General features: G+C 42.9%; 1 protein-coding gene across 2 annotated transcripts in view; it reads right to left on the reverse strand.

Moving 5' to 3' along the window:
* Window positions 1–18,130, reverse strand: part of SPOCK1 (SPARC/osteonectin, cwcv and kazal like domains proteoglycan 1) — a 694,220-nt gene that overhangs the window by 389,744 nt on the left and 286,346 nt on the right. The window contains exons 2-3 of one of the 2 annotated variants that reach the window (XM_019506237.1): window positions 6,916–6,924; window positions 1,684–1,729 (exon numbers count right to left, since the gene is read on the reverse strand). In XM_019506237.1, the coding sequence (XP_019361782.1) occupies window positions 1,684–1,729; window positions 6,916–6,924 (55 nt within the window). The remainder of the gene's footprint in view (window positions 1–1,683; window positions 1,730–6,915; window positions 6,925–18,130) is intronic. The other variant, XM_019506238.1, reaches the window with a different exon arrangement.

Consider the following 18,130-nt stretch of genomic DNA (forward strand, 5'->3'; position numbering starts at 1 on the left):
GCTTTCATGACTGCCTTTCCGGTAAAATGCATTGCCATCGTTTTCTTTACTTCCACCGTTCCTTATTGAACTGACATCAACTGTCAAGCATGACACAGGTAACAATATCAGGGCTTTTACTGCGTCCACTGACATTTGGCTGTGATCTCCAGGACAAATTAATTCTGCTACCCAATCCAAAAAGTGTATTATGTTCTGTAAATGTCAGTATATCGTCTGTAAGACCTCTCTGTTCACCACTGCTCTCCACATAGCCACTTAGCAGGACCTACAGGTTTCTTGTCCTGCCATATCTTTTGTTTTCAGTCTGTTATCCTGGCTAGGTCATAGAGAGTGTTCTGCTTCTCGAGCCTGCTCTTGGTTGCAGGGATACTCTGGTACACTAGACTGCTGACTAGCTTTGCTTAAGGCTGCAAAGTTTGCGCAGGCAGTTTCATTTGTGCAATACACTTTGTGACTGCTCTATCAGTGTCCTACTGCCAAAACTGACATTACTGTGCATTAGCCAACTCTTTGCAATCTTCCTGATTGTCTCAACACGTCAGGGAGTAGTTTTATACAGGCCGCATCCTTTCACTTGAGAACATTTTCTCTGTATATTCTTTGCCACTACAAACTTCTGGACACTCAAGAGTACGCTCAGGTTCCACATGTCATATTTTAAACAACCTTTGTAATGCCAATTTGATTCAGTTGCTAACATGCACCTTTGAATTATGGGTCCTGGTTTCAGATCTCAGTGCAAGATATTTGTGCACAAACATTGCTGAGAACTGCAGTGAAGTATATTAACTGAATGATAAATTACTGGAGGCATCTTCTATCAATTAAGACGCTGCTTCCACAAGTAAACATTTTATTACATAACTTATTTGTCACAGTAGTATTAGAAGTGAACAACATTTGACAGAACAGCAAAGTATGCCTTCAACTTTTTCCCTCTTAAGCACCATATTTTCCAGATTCAATAAATCATCTAAGTCTACTTGTTTGTGCTTTATGTACCGTGCATTATTTTTCATTTGACTCGTCTACACAGGGAAATGTAACAATGTAGATAGGAATGACATGACCATGCCAGTATATTTCTACATTAAAGTGTGCTTTCACAGATACTGGTATAATTCTATAAAATTAGCAAGTTTTCCCAGGTAGACTAGTCCTAATAGATGATAGGAGCATCCCCAAACTTGACAATCAATAGGGATAAGGAAAGTACCCAATGTCTTAAGTGTCCTTGTTAGTATCAAATACGAAATCAGACATACAGCTGCATTTTGACATCTCAACCAATCCTTAGTGCATCTCTGAGAAAACTGCCACTGATTTCAAATAATGTACACTTGATTGTTAGACAATAAAAGCAATAAAATAGTCATTTAACAGGACAACTAAAGTATGCTAAATTACTCATTTTAGTTTGCATGCTAGATCTTTCCCAATTAAAAAGAACCTTTTAAGCATGTAGTTTACCACCAAACACAAATAGGACTGAAAGATCATTAAAAAAAATAGCGATCAGCCAACTCCTCTGATTCAAACCACCCCAGAATGTGAACAAATTAGACACAGGAACTACACACTGATTAGTGAGAGAGAGAGCGAGAGAGAAGACACAGAGAGAATGTGCATATCATGAAATTTTTTTTAGAAGAGCATAGTCAATAAAATTACTACCTTTACCTTGATCAAAGGGCTTGTTTGGATTCCAGTTTCTGAAATAATCATCCTGAATGGGGGAGAAAGTATAACATTTAGAAAATACTTATACAATCTTCCCATTACAATCTTGGAAAAACAGACTAATCCTGCCACTGCCTTCTTGCTTTCTAAGAAAAGCCTCCCACCCCCATATAAGATAAAAAGCCACTAGCAGGATAATGTTCTAACAGTTAATTAACAACTTTAAAAACTTCTGATAAGGGAGGGTTCCAGGGTTGAGCAGTTTAGTCAAATCCTTTCTCAAGGCTGGATTTTCATTAAATAATTTCTATAAACCCCACTTCATTTCATAGCGTCTCACAACGGGAAGTGACCACGTATGGTAATAATGCAAACATTATGCTGCTTGGAGAAGGTAATCAATGCCAAAGTGGAGTGCCATGGTAACAGCATGCAAGTGTAAGCCTTCCTTCCCCCCAAATTCTTTGAGCTCAGGGCAACTCCTCTAGATTTACAGTGGTATAATGCAGCACAATTAGGGTGCTTACAGATGTGGACCCCCCCCCCCAGCAGCGCTTTATTTTCAGCTCAGCGTGCCCCTGCACCGAGTGCAGCACGTGCCCAGAAGAGGAATCGCGTCAGTTTGCCCAGCGCCTGTATAGGTTGCACGCTTCAGGGGGGCTTTTTAGCGCTTTTATCTAATAGCTGATTCAGACACTGTGGAGCTGGGTCAATCTGACACGATCCTTCTTTGGTAATGCACTGTGGGGGGAGGGGGGTTCCACATCTCTCAGCATCCTAAATTCTAAACTTTAACTATAGCAACCCTTAGTAGCACTGATGTAAGTCTGTATTTCTACCAGTATTCAGATATGAAATCCCATCTTCTTTTGCAGTTTATAAATCAGCTGTGCAAACATGTGGCTCTGTTTTTTCTCTTTTTTAAAAATCAGCTTCGATTCTCCCATAATTTAGAGCAGAGAACATAGGACCTGACTTAGGAGACAAAGTTGCTAGTGGGTCTGACCCTGTTTCCAAACAGAAGGTTGTAAAAATCTCTTGGCAGAAAGCACAGAAAATCCTGTCGTGCATTTGATGAATTTGTATTCTGTACACCTACCAAATGTTTGTATAATGGGTACATCTCTCTCACTCCAGCAGGCCACCAACTTGGGACCCAAAGTATATGGATTCAAGCACAAGCCCCTATAACTGGTTTTTACTATACTCGATATAGCTTCCTCCATCTTTTTGAGGGGAAGCGATCAAAACCGAACATGCTATTTGAGGTGAAGATGCACCTGCATTTATACAAATGACATTACGATTTTTTGGCATGCTATTCCTGGTCCTTTCTTAATTCATCCATTTTTCTACGTGCATTTTTGACAAGCGCTGATCCTAGATGACTTTATAAAGCTGCTTCAAAAGATGCCTAGATATTTTTGTTCCCCCTGAGAGGGTAATTCAGAATCCATCAGTGTGAATAAGCAGTTTAACTTATTTCTTCCATAGAATCTTTCCTTCCCTTTGTCTCCAGGACACTGAATGCCATCTCCCCTCCTGTTACCCAATCGCCAAGTTTTATTTCCTCATGCTGGTGATCCTCTTTGCTTTATATTAACTTAAATCATTCTGTGTGATGGGGAGCTGGTAGTATAGCTCATCCCGTGGGCCCGATAGCATCCATTAGACTTAGCATACAGAACTACTGAAGGAGAGGGCAGATCTGGGAGCTCCCAGAGTCATTCTTCTTCAATGTACCCAGATCTTCCCCTGGAATGCCTACGCAGTCAAGGGGAAGCATCTGCTGTTATGGGGAGCGAAGACAGCTTGCAGTCATGGCCTCTTGCCAAGCAATTGTAAGGTTATTGCTTTGAGCATCCTTTGGGGGGCTTCACCTTCTCTAAAAGGAGGGTAGTTGGGATGCTCCACTGAGTCCTGGGAGAGCAAAATCAGCGGGATACTGCCACAGGAAATGGGGAATTTGTTTTCTTGTGACATCCCCCTTGCTCCTGCATTACAAATAAGGAAACTTGCCCAGCGAGACACCTTGGCCAGTTATGATGTTCAAAGCTAACACTAAAGATGATTACTTACCATTCATTTTATGCACATCAGGAAAGCATTTTAATTGTTTTCTTCTAGAGGGCAGGACTGGGTACCCAGGACTGAGTCTCATCCTTGCTTTTGACTTGCTTAGCCTTGTTAAGCTGAAAGTCTCATTTTGATACAAGGTGGGGGGCACATCTAGACGTGCATTTTACTGCAAAGTTGACTAATTAGCTCCACAGTAAAGCATCGGTCAACACATTAGGGCACAGTAAACTAATTAACTCCACTGCAGGACCGTAATGTCTGGGACACGTACTATCCTACAGTGGAGTAATTATGTGCACTCAAATGGACATAGAGGCTGTGGCGGGGCTGGCTGAGGCACAAAGGTGTTACAGCACAGGGGCTGCCTGCTGCCTAGCCCCACGCTGTAGCACCCTCATGTACTGGGCAGCCCCTCCGCTGCCTGACACTGCCACCTGAAACCCAGGGCTCACCTCCTGAGCTCCCCTGCCAGCGCAGGGCTGCTCCACAATGGCTCAAATTGCTGCAGTCCCAGGTGCACGTGAAGATAGTGCACCTGGGAAGCAGCTGACTCCAGCATGAACTGCACCAAAGGTTTTTCAGCTGCATTAATAGCATGTGTAGACAAGCCCAGTGTGTAACTGTAACCAGCATGAACTGCACCCACCTTACTGCTAAATGTATTGATTATTAATCACTTTTGATATATATTTTTTTATCTCAGTCATTTTTTTGGTAGCAAAATATTCCTTTACCTACTTAAATATTCTAGGTGTTCATTTTACTGCTGGAATTTTAGTAACAGAAACTGTTAAATAATTCAAATCCCAAGGAAGATTTCTATGTTGTTGGCATATGGAGGAGGGTTTGAAATCAGGATTAGAGGATAAGCTTGATGTATGAAATATGCAGGCACTTGAGAGGAGAGCTATCTTTAATTCAGTGTCAAAGGATCATTTTAAGACAAACACACCTTGCTCTTAAAAAGGGCCAAATGCACCTACTTTTTGCCCTGCATCTATTTCTGCTATTCCTGTTCTACTTCTTTCTTTTTAAAAAGAAGCAAAATAACCATATTGCCTTTAGAACATGCACAAACAGTAACCCACAATAACATATGAAAATAAGTATGAAAAATAAGAAAAACAGCTACAAAAATGAAGAAAATATATTATATATATACAGTTCATAGCTATATATACATACACACAAGACATATGATTTAATAGACTATATTAAGCTCTTCCTTATTATACTATACTAAAATATGACTTCTTTTAAGTGTATACATTATGAAAAAACTTATTATTTCTAAGCATAAAGAATTTCAACACTCATAGCTACATAATCTTGTTATAGTGATATAAGGGATTACAAAGCAGTTGGACGAAAGAAAACAGGGCTGTCAGAGCTGTAACTGGGTGGATGGTGCAACCGGGCTGCTGGTGGCTGCTATTTTTGCTACCTGCCATCCCCACCCTTCCCTGTATCAGCACCTTGGGCTGATGTCCCAGTCCCAGTCCCTACCCCACAGTTACGATACTGTAGGTGAAATGTTTTGGTGTCATAAGGGTGCAATTTACCCATTTATTCCTGTACAAAAGGTCAGACAGAAAGTCAATTGTGTATTTAAGCCCTACTTAAAACTCTGGTTTCAGTAACATATTGGTTTTGTGTTAGCTCCCTGCAGAGGGGCAAGCAAACTGCAGTGCTGACACAGCTCTTATTATCCTTAAAAAGTGTTTGCATGGAATGCCACCAGGATTGCCACCACTGTGGCAAGCAGTAGACATTTACCAGGTAAAAGGCAGAACTGAAAGCGTAAGTCTTTACAACTTGAGCTAAAAAGCCAGGGTTTGTAGCTGGGGTTTGTAACAGGGATTTGTGCCTTTGAGATTAGGCACGGAGGACATAAGATACACACTGGAAGTGTCTACACATTCATGAATACACTTTTGCTACTGCACATTAAATTGAGTACCTCTAATGTAAGGTATTAAATAAATGTGCATTACGCTGCTCTAATGCACAGTAGTGAAAGTGCACACTTTTTTAATGATGTTTAATGCACAGTAGCCTGTTTTTATTGCGCATTAGCATATTAGCATGGTTTTTGATACAACACTCTAAGGTGCAGTAAAATAGTTTTCTGTGCATTAAAGTGCATGTTAAGATGCACCTACTGACCAGCAGATTACATTAGAAGCTATCTACCCATTTCTGAATTTAGCTTAATCCATCGTTCCATACACTGCATGAACAGCACAGGTTTAACCTGTCATCAACCCTCTAATGCCCAGTGGCTTGGGGATGTAACTAAAGCAAATATTTGGCCAAATTCTTGAGCCCCAACGGATACATGAGTATCTGGCTGGGTTGTAGACATTCCTAACAGAAAGTGTAAGTACACGACACTGAGTTGGTCTCATGAACTAGGACCCTGGGCTGCATCTTTGCAAAACAAAAAAAGTTTTAGGGTGCACCTTAAGTTTGTCTCTGGACTGCCATATGGAAATCTGCCTTGCCTGCTGGGATGCAGGCAGAAGTGGATGCATCTGTTTCCTCTTTCTGTCGGGCAGGGTTGAATTTTTCCCCAAGTCAGCAGCATAGCTGATGGGGGAAATGAACACAGCTCCGTGGACAATTAGGTAGAATTCCCCCCCTTCTTCGTTCATCGACATCTCCAAAATGTCTTGAGTCTGTTCAGCACCTTTCCATATCATTAATGAAATGATATCAGTTTATTGTATGCACTTTTAAAACTCAATGAAGTAATTCTAAAATAAATCACAACTATTCGTATTACAAATAAACTAGTCACTAAATCTATCCTGCAGTCCTTCGGAGAAGATTTCTGGTATTATAAGATTGATTTAGAATTTACTTTAACCTTTATCCAAATAATTCAGCAAGAAAACATAAGTAATAACTGAAAGTTAAGCTTGTATTACACCTAAATGAGCAAACATCAAATAATAAATATATGCGTTTGATAAACCATTCAGATGCATTAGATAAACCAAATCTATGGGATGCATAATAGAAAAAAACGGGGGGCTTTGCAGGATTGGAAATAAAATATATGTTAATAATGGATATTAAGAGTTTAGAATGTAATATACATTATATTGCAAATGCTATTATTTTATTTACAGTTTAAAAGTGAAAACCTACCTCAACTTCCTGAGTACGTGAGCATTACAAATGAGAAAAGAAAAAAAAGAATGAAATCAAACAATAAAAAAGAATGTTAATATTTTCCATTTTTTCCTCTCAGCAAATTTTTAAAAGCATAATCACTAGACTCAGGAGACCTTACCCTTCAAAGTACATCTCTATATTTTATTATTTTGATGAGCTACTAACATCCATTTTCAGTCATAATTTAGTTATTTTATCAGCTGGATTACACAGCCAAATGCCAATTTGTAGTCACTTTTGTGTCCACAGAAAATATGGGATCCTAAAGGGCTGTTCATTTCCTCTTGGCTTTTAAAAATTTCCTTTGGCTGGAAATGTAAAGTCATCTTCCACCCCACCGGACACCTAATCAAATAGATTTTTTAAACAGCTTTTATTTCCTCAAGTGCCTGAAGAATTTAAAATAGATTTGTTCAACTGAGTTTTGGTAGTGAAAGTAAAACTGATCATGTTTCCCCCTCTATTCCTTTAAGTGATTATATATGATATGGAGTTAAACACAGGCTTCTGTTTGATCTGTTATTTAACTTCAGTAGTACCTGTTTCTTTCCTAGACCTAGAAAGTTTGTCTAACATCTCAAGAGTTGGTTTAATAAAAGATACCACCAAAGCCCCTTGCTTCTTGCATATCACCTGGACCATTAGAGGTACAACACCATTGAAACCCTACTACTACATGCCTCCTTCCAGAATTCTGAGACTACAATCCTACAGTAGATAACATAGGTTTTTTTTAATTATTTAAAAAATAAAATGGCAGTTCTTTGCTGACAGCCTATTTCAGCATTTACCACACAAGGAATTTCCATCAAGAGGTATTTTCCTAAGAGATCAATGGTAGGCTAGGAGCCTAAATCAATTCCTTAATTATATGAGGACTAGGGCTGTGCAAAGTTTCAGTCCCTGATTTGATTTGGTGGAGGTTTGGCCCAATTTGGTGATCCAAATTGAATCAGGAGACCCTTTAATCTCTCTAAATCGAATTGGAACCCTGCGAATCAATTCAGAGATATTCAGAAAGTTTCAGAGATTTGGACATAGACATGGCTTTAAATGTTTTTTCTATGTACCTCGAGACACCAGGCGGCTCGTGAATGCTGCGATGCTGGGGTGGATGGACTGTCTGACAGGAGCGCGGGGGACTCCCCAGCATGCACGGTAGTGGATCCGGAAGTGGACCAGAAGCACTTCCGGTCCACTTCTAGGTCCGCTAGGGAGCACGCAGGGGGTCCACCCTGCACCCTCCTGGTTTAGTGACTGGTGCCTCCTGGGTCGGGGGGGGGCACCCGGGGTCCCCCCGCAGTCAATCAGCGAGCCAGGAGTTGTTGGGGGGGGCCCAGGGTGCTCCCCAGTGGACCCAGAAGTGGACCCAAAGTACTTCCGGTCGACTTCTGGGTTCACCACCAAGCATGCAGGGGGCCCCCCCACACTCTGATAGGATGCTCCATCCACAGCAGCATCACAGCATTCACAAGCTGCCTGGTATCTCAAGGTATGTAGAAAATACATTTAAAGCTGTGTCTGTGTCCGAATCGCTGATTCTCTGAATCAGCCTCGAATCTTCAGATTCGGATTTGGCCGAATCAAATCGGGGACAGCAATCTGAATCAATAAATCGAATCACTGTCCCCAATTTGGGCTGAATCCATATCGAATACGGCCTGTTTCGGACACCCCTAATAAGGACAGTGATTCCCAAAGGGCATGCTGCTGCCAAATTCCCAAGGCCCATGGGGTGGGATCAGGCCTATGGATTAGATACATAGCTCCATCCTATGGACAGACCTGGCACCATTCATCTGGCCTATGGGACCAAATGGTTGGGCACCACTTCATAAGTCTTACACACACACACACTTTTTCGGGTGTAAGAGTGAAATGTACTGTTGATTTTATCCAGAAAAGAAAGGGTGCCCAGGTACTAAAAGTTCTTATAAGGAAACGTTATATTAGGATGAGATTAATTTCCTTTCCAAGGGCCTGGCGGAGGTCCATGCACTACTAACATAATGTGTAAAGGCTTGAAGTAGAACTCAAATGGTGCATTGGACTTCTGCAGGCTCTCTGCATAAGGATATATTTCATTCCTTATCACATGCTTATTTGCATGGGGGAGTGCCACAGATTGACTTAAAAGTACATTAAAATACTAGAAGCCGGATTCTGCTATCCTTGTTCATATTGAATAGTACCATTTTGTTCAGCACTATTTGTGCAAGAAAGTTTCATACAGTGTGAACAAAGGAATGAAAAGTATATCTTAAGTCAGAGTTTTTGCTTACAATACTTTGAGGTTAATTTTAGGCAAAAGCAGCAGTAACTGAAGATCCAGCAAAACACACTATTTCATACCCATATCACAAATCCCCAAACCACAGGATGTATTAGAAAAGTAACATTCAGGAACTTGGGTATAAAAATGTAGAGGTTGCTTTTGAAAGTTTGGAACTTACCAAAATATCCAAAATTTACCGTCTACCTGCTTAAGCTTATCGTATGATTTTTAAACTCTTCATATTGATATGGAAAGAAACAGATAAGAGAGGTATACTTTAAAATATGAATATTTTTGGCAGCTTTGACTCAGCTTTTCTGGGGAGTTCAACAAAATAGGGAATAAAGGGCCCTGTGGTTAGTTCAGTCAATAACATGGCAATATGGACACAAGCATATGGTTACAAACGGGTCAAGCTTTTCAATATAGATCATTAAGCAGCATATGAAATACCCTCAGTTCCTTCATGCCAACTCTCAATAAAACTTGATGCTCTTTGTTCATTGGGACAGGCAGGAAAGAGAAATATTCGTGATCCATACAAAATGGATGTTCCCTGGGCCACGGGGACTTCCGCGTTGCTCCTGAAAGTGCTGCTGAAAAGCCCACCTTTGCCCACTCTTGTCAAACCACTGCTCTGAGGATGTCCCCTGATGGATGCTGCAGACAGATCTTGTAAAGTGGGGGCAAGCAGCTGGGGTGTGCTTATCAGCAGGGCTTCCACAAAAGCAATAGATATGCCTTTATTCTGGCTCCGATGGCTATTCAAGCCACACACAATGCTTTCATTCCCTGTGCACTTTCTGCTGCCTTCCCAATAGCCTTACAAAGGCACTGCCTTTTCTTGGGCTGATCCCAACAACAAATTTTGTGGGAATTTTAAGTACTGACCACAGTGAGAACAAGATGCAACCCTTTCAGTGGCTTCCCTCACCTCTCCTTGCAAACCCAGTATCAGCCTGTGGATGATACTAAGCAAGGCAGCTGCAGTGGGCCTGTCTCACGCATACATAGAAAGACTCAGCACTGAATGACAACAGTTAACACCTGCAAACCTATTTACACTGTAAGCAGTTTGGGAACAGACAGTCTTTTTAGGCTTATTTTTTTAATCCAGGCAGTACCTAGCACAGTGAGGATATGGTCCGTGACACGAACTCCTAGGCAATACGATCAGGCTAATAATAACACTGCAACATCACGCTGAGACTCATGGAAAGCAGGTATGCATCGCAGAGCTCTTGCCTTCATTCTCTATTGGATTTTTACTACTTTGATTTGGGTAATCAAAAGATGAGATGAAACACATTTTAAGATGATTTACAGCCCTTTCACTGTATCTCACATACTATTTTTTTTTTTGCTAACAAAAGCAAAATGTTCTTTTATTATTCAGAATTCATGTGTCAAACCTAGCCAACTCAGATTGATACTGCCATCAACAAAGTCAGTCTAATGAATAACCAACCGTATGTTAAATTAAGGACTGAAAAGGCATATTTAAAAACTGCTAGTTCAAGAAGCTGGTATTAACACTCACAAAAGCCTCAACATCCATGGCTTTACCCACTTTCTTACAGATATCCTTAGAGGCCCCATCCATTTTTATCAGGACTTAACCCAAGGACACAGGAATACATATGACAATCCAGCCTTAAAGTTGTGTACAAGCTGTGTTTGTACACTGACTGGATTCAAGGCAGCTCCTTAGATGTTTTCCCTGGAGCACAGACAATTATTTTCAGTCAGACAGCGCATAATGAAGTCATCTCAGGAAAGACCAAATATATTGTGGCAAAATGAATTTATCCCCTCTCCTAAAAGGGAGGATATGGAAATCGCCTGCTATTTCATCATCCATCTAGATGATATGTTAAAACTGACAACCAAAAATATGATGGAGGCAGAACTTTTCAGAAATCTCATCAGCCGGGTTTTGATTTGCAAAAAAACAAACCTTGAATCAGAGGCGGTCCTAATGCACTTTTCTATTAGTCACATCTGAAAACCCAAGGATGGGACCCACCTCTGAAGACAAACCCACTTCCAGGCGCTGCGGGAGGTAACATGGTTAAATCAGGAGATGGCAGCCCCCGATTTGTACCCCCTGCTTTACTTCTCTCCTCTACACAATGCGATGAGTGTGGTTTTTCAAAAGGAAGACCCAAAGTAAAGGATACATGAGTGACTTCAGCCATCGTCTCTGGCTTAACAAGGCAGCAATGAACAATCCAGCTGGCACTCAGCTCCCCCAAAGTTTGAGCATTTCCAGAGGAACTCCCACCGAGCTGCCCCCTGTTATTTTTTAGTTTAGTTATTCCCAAACACTTGACATTTGCAGAGAGTTAATGAAGCACAGCTGAGTTAATGCAGAGGCGCCTTCTATACATATTTTGCTCACTTGTCAAAAAGCAGCTTTCACAAGATGCTTTTGTTTGTAACTAGCAAGAAACATCATCTCAATGGGTGTATAAATATTTATGTTTTGTCACATTAATTGCACTTATCAGTTATTTGTATGAATTTCCTATAGATGAGATGTTGACAGAAATAACTCCACAGGAAATCCTCCTCCATCTGCAGCATTCATGAATTTGGGGGAACTGGGATGCTCATTTGAGGCTTGGTATGGCCTCTCCCCCCTGGAGGCCTAGGGAAAGCATACTGGGAAAGCACAGCAATCGGTAAAACACAACCACAGCTACTCATCTGGGAAGCCATCAAATAAAAGGGCCTGACCCCGAGAAGTGCTGGATACTCCTTGTGAGGTAGCTCACACTCGGAGGAGGAGGAGATAAGAATCCTAAGTACCCCTCCAAGAGACTTTAGCAACATTGGATTGCAGCCTGGCTAGCATTTTTCTCTTCCATCCTAGGTCTATGATTAAACCTCTTACCCTCATAAAGAGCAGCTGGGAAGGGTAGTAATTACTGTCTCATTGCTCTTTTAAAATTAGCTCTAGAAAGATGCAGCTGCATTTTTTTTTTTGCCTCCCTCTACCTCGCAGTACAGATGATCCCTCCAACATCCGAGCAGTGTGAAAGCACCAGCTGCTGCTTGCTAAAGTCAATCTAGCCTAGATCATAAACATCTCCCCAAGGCCTATTGCCCATTTTAAGCAAATAGTTTGTGTCAGCAAATTATACACTATTTACTTACTTCAGAGGAAGAGAAAGTATTTTACCTCTCTAGTACTTCTGCAAATAGAGACTTCCCAATGGTGACTATTACCTGGTGTCTGCCATAGTGCCAACATGCTTAAGAGTTGAGAGTCAGTTGGGAAGATGCGTCTGAACACCTCCCGGGAAAGAGGGGACTGGGCATCTATCCAGGATGATTTCACAAGCGAGTGAGTAGCATATTCCATTGTGATTTTTTTTCATTTCAACTCCGGTAGAAGAAACCTTTGGAAACTTCAGTGATAAATTTCCAAGAAAGGCTGGACATATAGGGGAATCTACTTCGGGATCCAGTAGCATTAAGCAATAAAAACACAAGAGGCATTTTCTTTCAGGGTGCAAGGGCACTCCGACTGCCATCTCCCAACATACCATCACATCAACACATGCACTTTTGGATGCAAACCTTTGGATGCAAACCACAGGCCGTTTCGGATGCAAACTTTTCACATGCATGTTTATGGGCATTTCTTGTTCAGCTGTAAGTGACTGCAAAGGATCTGTTTTCTTAAAATGGGTCTGTGCCTTATTTTGTTTCCTGATGAATAAAGATTACCTGACAAGTTTTGGTTTTTCCTTTAAGAAGACATCTTTTGCAATCCTTTGCGTTACTAGAGGAGATATAAGTTGTCGTCTCTGGAGTCTCTATTCTGAGTTCTACCACTTTCATTGCAAGGATAAGGTTACTACAATGTAAGCACAGGTTTCTTTTTACCAAAATATACATATTTTGTTGGTATTAAGTATAAAAAAAACTTCTGCACACACAAAGCGAATGACAAAGCTAAACTATTTAACGACTTAACAGTGTGCTGAAGGAGATAGCACAGACAACAAAGGAGATAGCACCAGATGACAAACCTAACTTATTTAACGACTTTTGCCTCCATTTTCCTGACCAGGGACCAGATCAGCCCCCCCACCGGACCCCCCTCAGGCTCCAGGGGAGGCGCACCAAGGCCATGGGTCAGGGAGGATCCAGTCAGGGAACTTCTGGAGGGACTGGATGTATTTAAATCAGCTGGTCCAGACAATCTGCACCCCCAAGTGCTGAGGGAATTAGCTGAGGTCATTGTGAGACCCCTGGCATGGCTGTACAAGCACTCGTGATGCTCTGGTGTGGTGCCAGAGGACTGGAAGAGGGCCAATGTGGTTCCCATCTTCAAAAAATGGGGGAAGGGGAACCCAGGAAACTATAGGCCAGTTAATCTTACCTCGATCCGGGGTAAGCTTTTTGAGGGAATTATCCTGGCACATGTCCACGAGGGGCCAGCAGGGGAGCTGATGCTTCGGGGCAACCAACATGGGTTCATTAGCGGCAGGTCCTGTCAGACCAACCTGGTGGCCTTCTACGACCAGGTCACCAAATCCTTAGATGCAGGGGTAGCTGTGGACTTTCTGGACTTTTGGAAGGCCTTCAACACTCTCACCCCATCCTCATTAAAAACTAGGGGACTGTGGTGTTGACACCCACACAGCCAAATGGGTCGCTAACTGGCTGGAGGGCCGCATCCAGAGACTGGTGGTGGACGGGTATTTTCAACTTGGAGGGATGTGGGCAGGGGGGTCCCCCAGGGCTCGGTCCTCGGGCCCGCACTGTTCAACATCTTCATCAGTGACTTAGATGAGGAGGTAAAAAGCACCCTGTTCAAATTTGCTGATGACACTAAGATGTGGGGGGATGTGGGCATGCTAGAAGGGAGGGACAGGCTGCAATCAGACCTAGACAGGTTACAGGGGTGAGCAGATGAGAATAGGATGGGATTCAACACTGACAAGTGCAAGGTGCTGCACCTGGGGAGGAAGAACCAGCACCATACCTACAGGCTGGGAACCCCCATCTCATCAGTGCAGAGACAGAAAAGGATCTTGGAGTCATCATTGATGCCGAGATGAACATGGGCCGGCAGTGTGGGGACACAGTCAGGAAAGCCAACCGTACCTTGTCATGCATCCACAGATGCATCTAGAGCAGGTCGAGGGAGGCGATCCTCCCCCTCTACGCGGCACTGGTCAGGCCGCAGCTGGAGTACTGCGTCCAGTTCTGGGCGCCGCACTTCAAGAGGGATGTGGACAACATGGAGAGGGTCCAGAGGAGGGCCACTCACATGATCAGGGGGCAGCAGGGCAGGCCTTATGAGGAGAGGCTACGGGACCTGAACCTGTTCCGCCTCCACAAGAGAAGGCTGAGGGGGGATCTAGTGGCCTGTTACAAACTAGTCAGAGGGGACCAGCAGGCATTGGGGGAGGCTCTGTGCCCCCAAGCATGACCAGGAGTGACTAGAAATAATGGTCACAAGCTGGCAGAGGGTAGATTCAGATTAGACGTCAGGGGGCGCTACTTCACTGTCAGGGCGGCTAGGATCTGGAACCAACTTCCAAGAGAAGTGGTGCTGGCTCCTACCCTGGGGGTCTTTAAGATGAGGCTTTAAGACAATCACCTTGCTGGGGTCGTTTGACTCCAGTACTCTTTCCTGCCATGGCAGGGGGCCAGACTTGATCTGCTCAGGTGCCTTCCGACCCGACCAACTATGAAACTATGAAAGAACTAGAGACTCCGATCTGATTAAATCCTCCCCCCCCCGCTATACACAGTTACTCAGCTTACAGGGTTTGGGCTCCACAGTCACATTCACAAACCCTCCAGTCCTCAGAGAGTTACAACATTTCCACTATTAAAACATAAACTTTTAAAAAACCCCACCTCTGTTATGAGCAACTTTCCACTCTTTGTTTATAAAGAAGTGAAAAAGTACAAAAGTTCAATTTTATTTTTTTGCCAGTCCTTTTTAGTACAGCAGCTTTGAAAGCATTTTCTCTTATTCCAGTCTGAATTTTTCATCTACTTAGCCAATGTTAGAAGGGTCTAGTTCCTCTCTCGAAAATGAACATTCCCGTTAACATCTTTTATCCCAGAAGTCTTAATACCTTGCCAGGCCCTGCAGCCGCAACAGTTGTGACTCCATCAACTCTCATAAGACTAGGTAGGTCAGACCAGAGAAGTATTTGCTAGTACCCCCAAAATGAGGGATTCCAGGAAGCAGGTCCTTCTGTTAGGTGCCATCACAGTGGTGATGAAGAGGAAGCACACCCTATTACTGGAGGTGCCACCTTTTAGAGCAGACAGGAAAGCAAAGCTTTACAAGATATGCAAGAGCACACTATTGATCTTTCTTCCTTATGATGTAAATAAGGAGACATATTTTAGACACTCCTCCATAACCCCAGAGAGTTTGTCATCCTCAGTAGAACTGATAACTCAGATTAGTTGCATTTCTCTCTGGCCAGAAAGATGAAACCCAGCTAACAGGACAACTAAAGTGCTGCTGGAGTGGAAGATGTTGGATGGAAAAGGGTTGGGCTTGCATACAAAATGCGTGCCGTTGTAGATCCTTCCTTCACCTAGAAGTGCTGGTATATATTTCCATGTGTGTCCTTTCCATCAGCCTCACAAGGGGCCTGCATATAGCTTGGGCTTGCTGGCTGCACACAGGTAAGGAGCTGAAGACTACTTTTAACTGGCCTCACTGCTAACGACTGGCTTAATGATCATTTACTCCTCTCTACCAAATATCCTCAGACAATCAGATCCTGAGAGAATCAATATAAGGCTACTGGGCAGTTACCAGCTTCCTCAAACTAGTAATGTCGGGGACTTCTGGCTCCTGATAACTGAGGGATTTTGTTTTGTATGATCACGCTCCTCTTCCACGTCCCACACAGCATACGCGGCTGGTTCAGCTTCTGACCTTCAGTCACTCGGTTATTCAGAAACGATCATGTCAGAGGGGAAGAGAGCACTGGTGTTAAACAGGAGAACGACATAAGGAAGATGAGGGGAAAGAAGTGGGGAATGAAGTGCCTGCAAATTCCCTATTGTGATAGGGAGGCAGACAGTTTCGGCTATTAATGCACCCCTGTCCATTGCGGGCACGTTAATGGGAATGCCAAGTGCAGCTGCCAGTCCAGAGCAGAGGTGGTATACAACAACCAAGCAGAAGGCACGCATGGGAGGAGAGAGAACATATTTCAGTACAATAAACTGAAGAAAACTCCCTGTTAAAACGTTAAATAAGCATATTCTGGGGCACAATTCGTCTGATAAAGATAGCTCCCTTCTGCCTAGGAATTTATATAGCCCCATTAGAACGCCGTCTCAGGAAAAAGAAATCTCCCCCATAACTATTAAAGCCAACTGAGTTACGCTCATCTGTGATGCCCACGTAAGATTAGAATCAGAGCCAAAAGGCTTCTGATTAGTTAGGAAGGAGAAGCACAGATTCTTCAGTCTCTTAAAGCAACTTTGCATTGCTCTCCCTGGGCAGAGCTTCCCTGAAACCATGAACTGGCCAGTGAAGAAATCCTCGCATCGTGCAGCGATTCTTGTGCTAGCCTTCCACCAACCTCTGGTGTCAAGTCAAGAAGCGTCTCAGGAACAGCAGGGGTAACTAGGGCTAGCGTATGTGACATCATGTAGCTTTCAGGCTCTAAAGGGAGTGAGGGGATGATGTGGGGACCACAGTGCTTAACGCAGCATCACCTCGGCTCCCACCTCTGGTTTGTGCCACGCGCAAGTTAGCCAAGGCTCAGAATGCAACCCAGCATTGAGTGCTCGTACTTTCAGCAAGGTTTGATCCAAAAATGTGTGCTGGATAAGGGGCACGGGACAGGACTGCAGGACCTATCAGGCCCACACGCTAGCCTTGAACTTGGATCCAGCACACCAGGCCAGTCGGGCGTGGGTGCTGCATGCAGCATGCATCCTGGACTGGCCCCATGTGCTGTGTGCAGCAGACATGCCCACTTCACTCCCATAGACCACGTGCAGCAAGGCCGGCCTGAGACCCACAGGCAGCAACACAGACTATATCACAGGACTCCGTGGGCTCGATCTTTGGCACCTTGGTTTAATCTAATCTTACTTCATACAAATCTGACCCCAGCACTCTTTCCTGCCTAGGGCAGGGGGTCAGACTTGAAGATCTACTGAGATCCCTTCCAACCCTAAAAATCCAGGAAATCTTTGAAATAATACCACCAGCAGCTGGTGTACATTGAAGTCAGTAGGGCAACACCGATGCATACCAGCTGAACATCTGGACCACAGTTATTTCCTCATGCAATCATTTGACATATAAGCTTGATTTTCATGCATCAAAACCCTTGCCTTTACATTTCTTTAAATACTTGGGAGTGGATGTTGGTAGATTATAGCCACATAGAGACTCCCTCTAAAGTGATACTGTGAATAAGTCAAATTCTCAGAGTCTTCAATAAGTCTGATACTTAAGACATCCATCCAAATGAAAGCTATTACACACTTTCCAGTTCTTAATTCTCATTCAAAGAATTCAGTGACATACCTCGAATGCAACTGTTTTTAGATTGCTGAAATACCAAAGCAGTATATTAGGAGGTTATGTAAGCTACTGGGAAGATGACTTCACTGTAGATATCCTTATTGCTTTGAGAATGTGTTTGCTGTAACTGTATGTGACAGATTCACCAGTGCTTTATATCTGAAAATATTTCTGCTGTACTTGGAGAACTGCACACCCATTTAAAAATAAAAAGGAAAGAAACTGCCTCCACAGTAAATGTGAGGCAATACATTGCTCTCAGTAGTGAAATACATAGATTCATTTTGTATTATTAAGAAAACTAACAATCCACCCCCCCCAAGACACCCCTCCCCCACATAATCAAAAAGCTATATTTAAAATTGAAAAGATGC

This window comes from Gavialis gangeticus, unplaced genomic scaffold, assembly GCF_001723915.1.
Source record: "Gavialis gangeticus isolate Ggan-Ray unplaced genomic scaffold, GavGan_comp1, whole genome shotgun sequence".
Taxonomy (NCBI): Eukaryota; Metazoa; Chordata; order Crocodylia; family Gavialidae; genus Gavialis; species Gavialis gangeticus.